Source organism: Uloborus diversus, chromosome 1 (genome assembly GCF_026930045.1).
Source record: "Uloborus diversus isolate 005 chromosome 1, Udiv.v.3.1, whole genome shotgun sequence".
Lineage (NCBI taxonomy): Eukaryota > Metazoa > Arthropoda > Arachnida > Araneae > Uloboridae > Uloborus > Uloborus diversus.
The window spans coordinates 69,950,842-69,963,247 of record NC_072731.1 but is presented as its reverse complement, the minus strand read 5'-3'; the positions used below and the strand labels follow the sequence as shown (position 1 = coordinate 69,963,247).

The following is a 12,406-nucleotide window of genomic DNA, read 5'->3' as shown; positions in this document are numbered from 1 at the left end:
TATTTTTGTTTTATATATATGTATATATATTTTTTTTTTTTTTGAAATGTCTCAAAATCATTTTTCACTTAAATGCTTCACCTATTCCTAAAACTTTGTATATTTTCTCTTTTTTTAAAGGTAAAACTATACAACTACACTGCCAAATACAGCTTCCACCTGTGGGACATCATAGCATTTTTTGGAAGCATGGACTACTTCCTTCCTGAAGTACAGCCAGGAGATTTGGAATTTAGTGAAACTGTGCAAAAAAATGGCATCCATATTTGTAAAGTCTGGTGGAGAAAGTACCGGTGACAGCGAATGGAAAAGATTTCCAAAGAAAATGGCCAACTTGGCAAGGAAAATCACCTTTTCGAGCATAAACAAAACAGAATGTAAATTTTGGTCTGAAAGCAAGTTGGATATCTATGCCTGGGTGAGCTAAAACTTTCTTCAAAAAGAGAATGTTCCCGGATCCCAGATCGGAATCTTTTTTATTCGCCAATACTGTAATAATTTCTATATCGTGCCAAACTGAAAAATAAAAAGTAAAAAAAAAGAATGAAAAAAGAAATGAACTGATACAACAACTGCATCAAAGAAAAAAAAAGGCAAAATAAATATTTAAAAGATGATGTTGAGTGTTTCGAACATTTTGTCATTCAACATGCTTTTAAATGTACATAAGATTTGAATCTTTTCTTTCGCATAAAATGTGCTAAATGTATTCTGATTTAAGACTCCTACATTAAGAACTATTTTGTTTCAAATATACAGACTAGATGAAAAATTATGTATTTCAGTTTCAACTTCTTTCCATTGGAAAGAAATATTTCTTATGAGTTTATGTTTCATGAAAATACTTTCCTGAATCATGTTGAAAAATACAGTGGAAGCTCTCATTGATAAAAATTTACAGAAAGAGATTATGTTTAGAAAAATTTTAACATCAATAAACACGGTGCTATCTAAAGCAGCATTCATATGGAGCTTTTCTATAGCAGAAAAATCTTGGTTTAAACCACTTTCCGTTTTTTTTTCCAGGGAAAATGTATATTTTTCCCCCTCCCGCTTCTTTCTAAACTCTAGAGAAAATCTTGTTTTTTTTTTCCCCAGATTGCACCTTGCGACACGAATTTGCTTACTTGCTGTGGGTAGCAGCTAAGGGTGCTTGGTGAAACCGCTTTCTCGGGTACAACCTTTCAAAGCAGGAATTAAAATGGAAGGAGCAAATCCAATCATTGGCTTATCAAAAGCTGACCCAAAGGCCGCAAGTCACGTGACTCAACAACGACGAATGGTTGGCTTGTTTTGCGTGAAACAAGCGAAATAAACCTGATTTCTTCCAATGCTTTGCTTTAAAAACCAATCACGTGACTTGGGGGTCTTTGTTTCATGAATGAAACTCTGCTCTCTCTTCATTTTACCTCTTCTCAATGGTACGACCTATTTTCCTATGTGAAGGATGAATATTTAAACCAAAATTCAAGTTCGAGGAGTAGGGACTGTGTAGAAGATAATATTGGAAATTATTGTCTATTCAAAAAAAAAAAAAAATAGTACGTTGATTGTTATTGAAAAATAAATGCATATGTTATGCTGTGACAGATAAAAACACACTACAAAAGATTAAATTGGAAAAAAAATTATACTCCTTGCATGCATATTATTTTACATCCTTGTAGGCTGACATATATTCCCCAAAACGAAGTTGAATGATGCGTAAAGTGGTAAAAATTAAAGTGGTAAAAATCACAAAACGCTTCGTTTCATATATCTATCAATATCGGTCGTATCAATGTCAAAATCTTGTATCAGTATTTTTTTTTCCTAAGCATAATTGTAAATAAGAAAAAGTTACCTTTCGTATATTTTCACATATTTCCTTTTTTCGCTTCAAACTTTTTAAAATCATGCCCTGCATCTTTTTCTAACCATTTTTCACATATGATGCATGCATCTAAGACTAACGGTTGCAAAAATAGAAGTATTGAAGATTTATCGGGGACACGCCGCATTATCTCCCTCAGAGTATGCTATTTTGTACTGTATGACTGTATGAGTAGACGCTAAAACCTACTATTAAAATCCGTAAATAAAAATCCTTTTATTTCAGTTCACTTTTCAAAGTTTGGTTAATGGATATTTATACTTAAAGCGTATGCAATATATTTGCCGGATTTGGGAATTTCCAGATCAAAAATATTTGAATTTATGAGGTTCCACTGTATATAAAGTTTTGTAAAACTGCTGTAAACAATCAAACTTTTCAACAAAAAACAATGATTTTAAAGTTAACTGTATATATATTTTTTTGATCGTAGATAAAACTTTCCACATTTTTCTTCATACAAAGCTTTTATAATCAAATAATAAGCGGGATATATATTACAAAAGAAAGTCATGTATGCATTTAAATGGCAGCAAATGTGTGTCGTACGTCAAACTACTATTTCTGAAGCTTTTAAATCTAAATTTGATTGATTAGACTTTATAGTCATAATTCCCAAAGTCTTTTTGTTTTTGAAATTCAAGACATTTTTTGAAGAGAAAATAAACAAGCATACTTTTAGAATAAACAAAAACCAATCTTATTGTATGTTCTCTACTAACACGTATTTTTACTTAAACATATATTTCATTCTTGTAAATTTGATACGTAACCTAAAGCTTTTATCACATACTTAGATTCATTTTATCTACAAGAACTACTTAAAATGGACGTTTTTAGTTTCAAAGGTAAATGTAGAGCTAAATTTAACAAATGTATTTGCTAAATCTCTTTGTATGGGTGTAAAATTGGGCAATGTTTAATTTAAAAATACATGCTTGTGTATTGTACTAAATAAAACTAAAATGTGTTAAAATTATAATCTGTTTAGTTTCAATAAAATTAGAATTTCACTAACATGGATATATTAGGAAGTTTTGCTGTATGTATTGTTAATTTAGTTTTTCAAATTACAAAAAAATCGTTATAAGCGATATACTGACTGATAGAATCATATTTGAGTTATGTCATATTTTATTGGTTACTCTTTTATTCAGCAATTATATATTGTTTCCCAATAAAAAGAAAATTTTCATTAAAAATATATGAAATTAACAATGTTTAATTCACAGCTTCTGCTGGAGACATTAAAATAACATGACCATTGTAGGAATTTGCATATTGAAAGCTATGCTACTATTGAATTCATTAAAGTCAAATATTTACCGAACCTAAAACACACAATTTTCCCAGGTGACAGAAACATTGGGTTTGGTTTGGGGTGAACTGCTCATAAGTGCAGGCTAAATCACCACCTACTGTCTTGTGACAATTTTAAATTAATTCATTTGTTTGAACCAATTTTATTGTTGCAACACATTCTTTTTTGACTTAAGTTACATTTTTTTCTCTCGTCTATTTTGCAGGAACAGATAATGAGAGGACAATTTTAAAGTGTAATAAAATATATAATATATTTCTAAATAAATACGACGCTTATAATTGACAATATTTTCAGCTGGTTAAAATACGCATAAATATTATCTTCGCAAAAACAATATATATTAAGTAAACTGTGCGTATGCATATCTACATGTAAAAGGATAAGGTTACGCTTTTGACATTTATTGCAAGCGGTTCTCAAATATAATTGACACGTTCTTAATTTTATGTGCAAAGTACTTCATTGTACGTTGCCGATTGAGTAATAATCGATTGTTAATGTTAACAAATAAATTAAAACATGATTAACACCTAGTATGTGATTATATAATAAATTCTATCAAAGTGCTAAATTTGATAAATTCTGCATTGAAAAAGGCGTTCCTTATAACGCCGAAACGTGTTTCTGCAGTAATCTGCAATTTGTGATTTTTGACATTGTTATTTCTTATTATACTTTTTAGCACAATTGTATTTATTTATTTATTATGTTTTTGTTTGTTTATTAATTTATTTTATTGCAGATGAAAATCACTCAAATCATATTGCATCATAACGACTAACGATATTGCACAGTGTTTACATTCTTAATTTTTTTTCATATACATACCTATTATGCCCTTGCGCAGATGCTTCTTTTAGATATAAGGTAACAAGTAAGGTAAGGTATAAGTTAAACGATTGAAAACGATGCACAATGACTAGTAAAATTATTTATTTGTTAAATTTAACTAAAATGTGCTTACTCCGTCCTACAGTTAGTTACATTAAAGAAATACTGTGTGTTGCTCTGCACATGACTCTTGACTATTTTCTTTACCTACATTTCAGTTTAGTACAATTTTATTTTGTTACCATTTTATTTTGCCTTTTCTGATCTGGTCTTACAACACAAGAAAAATTATTAAATATTTGACTCGCCGATATTTCTGTGCTAACTGTTACCCATAGTTTGAGTCCATTATAAATTTATTTGACTGGTCTTGTGCAACTTTTGTGTATATTGCAAGTTTAAAAAAATAATAAATATACAAAAGGGGAAGTTTCTTTACTTTGTCGAGGAAACAAGTTTATCTGTACGTTGACGAACTTGAATCTTATTCTTCGCTATGCATATGTTATTATATTCCCCATTCTCCCATAATTTGTTGTACGAGCTGCGTTTATAACAGCGCTAGAATCCCCAGGTCTCCCATGCTTCGTTTAATAAGATATACTTTTATGATAATTGATTAAAACTTCATTTACAAAAAAAAGGCTTTTTTCAGTCTATGATACAATCATGAGCATGAACCATGACTCATTAGACAAATAATGTGTTAAGTAATAAAGTATATGTACGAGAGACTGCACTATATAGTTTGTTATAATAGTCACTGAATTACAAAAAATATACACTTGGTGAAAACTTTTATTTGTCCATTACCCAGATGTTACACGTTAAAGGATGTCTAAAACGTTACTAAAACAAAATCTGGGACCTAGGACATCATACTTTTATTATTGCATAAAGAAATGCGATAATTTTACACATAGCTTGAGAATGAACGAATTGTTGTTTCCGATAACTTATGGTAAAAATATATTTTAATTTTAACTTTGAAACAATTAATGATGTTTTCTTCAAAAAAAAAAAAAAAAAAAAAAAAAAAAAAAAACGGCAGTTAAGAAGGAATTTCTAGGCAAATGGCCCTTTAAGTCATTTGTTCTATCAATAATCTTCTGCGATTAATCTCAGGTACTCTTATGATTACCTGAGATAGAAACTCTCTTACTTTTTATTACTTGATTAAACGTTAAATAAGGTATAAATTAAATGCAAACAATTTTAAGCAATTAATATTTAGTAGTTACAATGCGTAATTATTAGTCGCGTCTAGTAAAACATAGTTTAACCAAACGTATCGCAGTTTCAACTTTACTTTCAAATACATGAAATGCATAGGGTTGAAGTATTCGTTTTTTTTAAACGTGCGAGTTTCCTATTATTATGGAATTATGTCTTTTTATATTTACGTTTTATTAAAGTAAGTTTGATGTTTACGTTATACTACGTTTCTTTAAAGTAATTACATTCCCATTTGAAAGTGACATTAATAAGATACAATGACTATGATCGAATACATTGCTTCCCAAGCAAAAAAAAAGTTTTTAGTATTATTGTTTTAAAATATTTATCGTAATTTCAAAAAAACAATTTAAAATTTTAAATACTTGTTGAATATATTTGGATATTAAGTATTCTTGTTACCAATTATGTAGCTCATTTTATTTCATTAACGATATTAACATTTTTTAAGCAAGATTTTAGCAGTATTTTGCTTTGTAAAACATATTTTTGTTAATTTAATTTATTCAAAATTAGTAATTATTTGGTTATTGGTATTTTAACCTAAATTAAATAAGTATAAAAAATAACTCATTGAAAAATATTCATAAAAAAAAAGACATGAACGCTAAAAGCAAGTCTTAGTTCTAATATAAATGTGGCAATGTGCCTAAACTCAGCAGAAAAAGCAAATACAAATCTGGCAAAGCTTTTAAGAGTCTTCGGCTTGCTTGGTTGAGCCACGATATCTGGAATGGTGTTGAATATAAACTTACGATTGTTTCGAGAAGAGACTGTTTAATAAATGTTTATTGATTTCAAATGTAATTTGTTTTAGTTTGAATACATAATAAATGTTCGCTTTCAGTGAATGAACTGCCTTTAACCACATAAATGTTCATTTATCTGAGACGTGCCGGCATTATTTATTTGGAATAATGCATGCATGATTTATTTTTAAAAGTTAATGGAATTAGTCTATGACTGACTTTGGAGAAGATACCTATGAATTACTGAGCAATTAACTATAAAAAAATATTGTCGGAAGAAGCATTATTATATATTTAGAACTCATGTTCTCAGTTAATCAATGCTTTTTTTTATCTAAAAAATATGATGGTATTTTAAATAAATTGTTACATTATTTTTCATTAAATCGCGAATTTGAAATAACCTTTCTGATAGTTTTTGTTAAACTATACAATTTAACTTCATTTCCCATAAATATGTTACGCTGCCGGAGTGCAAATCCATCTTATTAATGATTAATCAACCTTGAGAAAGTACACGTCTAGCTCTGAAAACGTAAGCCTTCCACACTTTTCACAAAAGCAATTATAAGATTTCATGGCTCGAACAACTTTTGCCATTATACTGCGCTACCTAAAGGCATCGTATTCAGTAAAAATTAAAATATAAAAATTGAATTCGTTCATGTAATTACTGTTTCTATAAAGTATAAGAAACTTAAAGGAATAGCAATAAAAATTAATTTTATTCATGATGTAGATGCATAATTCGATTGCTCTTTTATTAGACACAGCCTATTTTTCTTTCCTAAGACGTTTTTCATGTAGGAAAGAGGAGAAGTTCAACATTTCCGCCTACCGTAATTACTATCGTGTAAAAACGAACTAATAGTTTATTCCTTATTACTAAATGTAAAATAATATTGAAAAATTAAATAAACTACTTCTGTTTTTTATTTACATTGTACAACGATGTGAAAAATATCCTAAACAGACAACAAAGTTTTAAAATAATACATTTGTGGTAAAGATTTATACAAGCATCTAGAACGTCTCTAAAATATACGTGTTTGTTTTACACAAAATATACTTAAAAGGTGCACACAAAGGAAATTTGAGAAATAAAAAACCAGTTTTGTCTATAAATCTCTTCATTCAGTGGATAACATTGTGAGGTGTTGATGTTGAATGTATTGTATGTAAATATATATATAAATATATCATAAATATCATTTGCATGCAAATTTGCTGCATGTATGTATTTTCAGCTGAAGGAAATCTATACATACTGTGCTGTTCATTGATATGTTTCTTTTTCTATTTAATAAAGGTTATGAAAAACACAATTAAGTTAGTTTGAGTAGTATTAATGACATACAAACTTTCTTTTTTCAGAGATAAAATAACGCTACATTTTAGTTACTTATGTACTTTAAATACATACGATGTATCAATAAATTTTACTCAAAATATTAGCAGGTATCACTTAAAATAAAACACTTGACAGCCAAAAATAGCAAATGTCACAGTAAAAAAAAATTAATAAATAAGTCGCAAAATATGAAAAAAAAAAAAAAAAACATTGTGATGAGTTTACAAGCAGAATTGCATTACATTCCTTTAATATTAATCTCTTAATGTTTAAAAACACTTTCCTGCACCATTAATGCAAGATGCTACTGACGATGCGGTGGAATTTGAAGATACAGCCGGAGTATACTGTAAACATTACTCACTAGTATTGTAGTAGTTGTTTGAGCACACGATAGGGCCGTGGTGACCTGATCGGTAAGGCATCGGACTTAAACCAGTGGGTCCCGGGTTCAATCCTACTCGGTCAAAGATACACCGTCTTCATTAATGGTGACCAGGAGATGTTAAATATCCAAGTGGTCACAAAGTACTCCAAGTGAAACGATACCTATGTGGGTGCTGGACCAAGGATAGCTCGGTTTCTTGTCTGGATCAAAAAGTTAGAGCTGTCTTCTTGGTCCCATCCAACTGGTTAAACCACAAATAGTGGAAGGTAAGGAGAATCTTGGAGTAAAAAGTGAAAAACAAAAAGTACTATATAGCACAATATGTGTAAGACAAATTTTTAGATTATTCTCGGGCAATTAATCGAAAGTTTACAAAAAAAAAAAAAAAAAGGATCATTATGATGACAAAGAATGGACGATCAGCCTGTGAGGTTCAGATTTAGTGTTATTCCAAACTCACATGGAATTATCCCTCTAACCATTATATGGGGTAAGTTTCGACTAGGCGTCATGTAATACTGCATAATATTCATAAGGATTCATTTCACGGATATAACTTAGCTTATCCCATGATTGCCGATCTCTATTGTAAGGGTAATTTAGATCAATGATATCGGTACTGGCAATTTCAAAACCCACATACTTTAATGCCCTTACTGACAGAATCGACTGCAGTTGCTGGCAATATATGCATCAAAATTATGCCTCTTTACAACTCACACCCTGTATAGGCACACCAGTATATTTGAAAATTAGGCTTGATTGGTAAGGCATGGAACTTGCAACTGGAGAATCTCGTGTTAAATGCCAGCTGGTCGAAGATCTCCCTGTTTTGTGAATAGTAAGTGGGGCATGTTAAATGTGTTCATAATCTCAAACACCACCTAGGCCCCATCCATCTGGTTAATAAGTACTGGGAACCCTGGAGTGTGATGATGATACTGATGCTTCTTGTACGAACAAGAAAAAAATAACACACATATAAGTACTCGTCAAATGATTAACCACATGTAATACAGGGCGTATGTGAAATGTATCAACAAACTTAAAAGGATGATAGTATTCATCAAGACGAACAAAAAAATGCAAAATATCGCAACTAACGTCTACAGGGTAAACATCGGAAAAATAATAAAAACATCGAAATCTTGCATTCTGCTTTTCTGAAGAGCTGATTAATATCAGGATGCTGGTTTTCCTAGAGCTTTGTTAATGTCTGGTGAGAAAGAAATAACAAAAACTTAGAAAAAAAGACAAAATCTGCCAGCAGAAATCCGCCGCATGCAAATTTTTTACCTTCTTCAATCCACTCTTCCTCCTTCTATGTACTCTCCGTAATTATGTCTGCGTTATTACTTTAAACATATGATGTAAAATGTTCAGTTCTTTAGACTTACGAGCTGTGTTGTACCTATTTTGTGCAACTTCCCTGAATGTATCTTTCTTGTTTCAGTTTTTCCATCTCCAGATATATTGACTCAACTTTCACCCTATAAGAGTCTTTTTGCGGTCCCACGTTCCATTGAGTTTTTTTTTTTTTTTTGTCTTGATGTGTACTATCATCTACGTTGTTTGTTGAAACATTTCAGTGTGATCAAAAGGGCTTTAACAGGCTTCTTTCAAATGTGTCATTAAAAAAGCCGTTAACTCTTAATAACATATTGCTTTTGTCAGCAATATACAGCTCTAGCTCAGTGGTAGTCCAAAGTTTAACAAAGAAAAATGTGTTTGAAAATTCTCAAAATTCGTAGTCATTTGTTACACAAACCACCCAATTGTGGTTCATCAGTGAAATACTTTTATCTTTACAGTCTGTTGAATTCTAAAGATAATTCAGCATTTTTTAAAGTGCTACTTCAAAAGGGTATTAACAAGAACGTTTTAATGAGGACATTTAAAGAGTTTGTTTATATCCTTAAAAGCATGAAAAAACAAAGAACCAGGTTCATTTTTCCGATGACTCAACAAACTCCGTCTTGATTGCTGAGCTAAGTGCTTCCATATTCTTTGATGGTTCCTTCTTTCCTCTGAAACTTGAGAGGAAACTTTCAGAATCATTAATTGCATGCTTTCTCTTTTCTAGAGAATTGTAATTAAAGAGTTGCTTCGAAATCATTTTGGAAGAGTTTCATATTTCAAGCTGTCTCTCTAGAAATTATTAATTCCCATTATAATGAGAAAAGTTTTACAAAACGATGTCTGGGAAGAAGTTTAAGTGAAAAGTTTCGTTATAAGTTCAAAAGAAAGAATTTTAAAGAAATATAATTGCTGATTTTCTGTTTGATGTGTGGGCTAGAACAATGGGTTTAATGTTCTGCGTTTCTTAAAAGTTTGGGTATACTTAAACACCATTAAAGAGCAAACCATTTTGCCTTTGATGTTTTTTAGCAATGAAGGAAAGCTCTAATCCCGCAAAATATACAGTGAACATTGAGTGTCAAAAAATGCCTTTTTAAATGGGTAGTTTTTTTAAGTAATCAAAAGCTTATCAACACTATAAACTGATTACTGTTTTGGACTAGTGTTATAACACTTATACATATTTTTTTTCCAATAATGGAACTACATTTAGTAAGATGCTTAAACATTTTAAATCTTAAACGAACTGCCTTGGTTGAACTTTTTACATAAGCATATTGACTTACACTTCTTTAATTAATTTAGTTAAATATTCTTTTAATCTTTAAACGGACAGGAAGCTTTTGAAGTTTGTAAATGTTGCATTTTAAGCGTTGCTTTATTTTCATTTGGTGAACTATTTGATGAAGTGGTTAAAATTCAATTCCAGTATTTTATTTTATTTTTATTTTTATTCATCAGATTAATTTTAATACATTTTTTTTTCTTTTTCACAAGTTAAAATGTATTGTCAAACTTTTATGCATTTGTAATATTTGTAAAAGCGAAAAGCATAACGCAAGGCTATTTTTTTCTCTTCAGTTTTGTTTCCTTACTTATTTTCCGTAATTAAAAAAAAAAAGATTACGAATAAATAAAAGTTACATTACCATTGACATAAAATAAACGCATAAATCTTAATCATTAGCTTAAAATTAGTTAAAATATATCCATTTTAACTGTGAAATAATAAGTAGCGAATATCACTTTGAAAAGCATTTGTTCAATGCAATTTGAACTTGTTTTGTAACATGAATTGTTGTTTATACTGGAAAACAAAATGTAAAATATTAAACAATGGTTTGATAAGAAATAAATAAATGCCTTCATACAACAAAGAAACCAATAAAGCAACAACGTTATCGAATTACACATATTTCCAAATGATGCAAACACTTGTGTGTTGGTTTTAATTACCCTTGTTGATGCAGAAATAAGTAAGCTTATGTATGTAAAGTCAGTCGACTCAACGTTTTGTTTTTACTTCCTTTTACAAAAAAGGAAGTATTGTATTCGCGAAAAAATTTTCACTCAAAAATCGCCCTTAATTTCCATTTTGCTCACCCCCAAATGAATGTTGAGTTTTTTTTTTCGATTCGACCACATGCGGAAAAGTGCCTAAGAATGTATAGACACGCGAAATATCCATTTTGACCATCACCGAGGTAATTACAACGACTTTTCTCGTGACGTCTGTATGTATGTGCGTATGTGTGTATGTGCGTATGTGCGTATGTATCTCGCATAACTCAAAAATGGTATGTCCTAGAAAGTTGAAATTTGGTACATAGACTCGTAGTGGGGTCTAGTTGTGCACCTCCCCTTTTGGTTGCTTTCGGATGTTCCTAAGGGGGTCTTTTGCACCTTTTTGGGGGGAAATCATTGTTAATTTCGATGTAAACTCAAGTGGCGTTATAATTTGTCGGACACTTGGCGATATATCGCCAGTCTTTTGGTCGCCAAGTTTTGTCGCCAACTTGGCGACAAATTTGGCGGAGTTTTTTTTTTTTTTTTGGTTTCAATTTGGCCATTGTTGGTGATATTTAGAGAATAAATATTGAATCACATTAAAATAGCGAATAATGGGGAAATGACATTAAATTGGAGTAAAAGGAAGTCATGTGATGCACACATCAGCTCGTTCTTGATTTATTCTCTTCTTAATGAAGTGTGTTAAATACTTAAGTTGTTTACAGTTCCATTTCACTCCTTTTGTCAGATGATTTTGTAAGTATCTAAAAGCTCACTTATTTTCGCATTGAAAAGGTGTATCTTGAAACCCCGTGGACTTTGATTACGTTACTGTTGGTTACTCAATGCTTTGAGTTCTGAGACATGTATTTGACATCAGTTCGAGACTGTCTTCACTTTATGTGTTCTTAGAAAAAAGGCTCAGTTTTCATTAAAATACATCAATATAAAAATAATAATAAAATACATGATGTGTTTCCTGAGTAAGTCATTTTAAATCAAACGGTGTACCGAGAGAAAAGGAGGAAATACAGTTATAACTAGTAAAATGAACGCTAGAGTGGTCCAAAAATGAAAAAATCTCAAACCGTTTTCATAATAAGCCTGCCTATGTTTCTTATGATATTACTGAATTAAAGGACACAAATAGGTGAATTGGTCAATATTTAAGGGTCGCAAAGATTTAGCTCCTAAAGAAGCTGATATAACACGGAGAAGTAGAGATTTCACGGATATTTTGGTAAAACAATTTTCTTAATGATATGAACAAGAACAGAAATATTGC

General features: G+C 30.4%; 1 protein-coding gene across 1 annotated transcript in view; it reads left to right on the top strand.

The window, feature by feature from the left end:
* Positions 1 to 2,651, top strand: part of LOC129234640 (para-nitrobenzyl esterase-like) — a 213,782-nt gene extending 211,131 nt beyond the window's left edge. Inside the window, 2 exon segments of the mRNA XM_054868676.1 lie at positions 121 to 249; positions 251 to 2,651. Of these exon segments, the coding sequence (XP_054724651.1) occupies positions 121 to 249; positions 251 to 427 (306 nt within the window). The 3' untranslated portion in view covers positions 428 to 2,651.
* Positions 2,652 to 12,406: the final 9,755 nt, after the last annotated feature.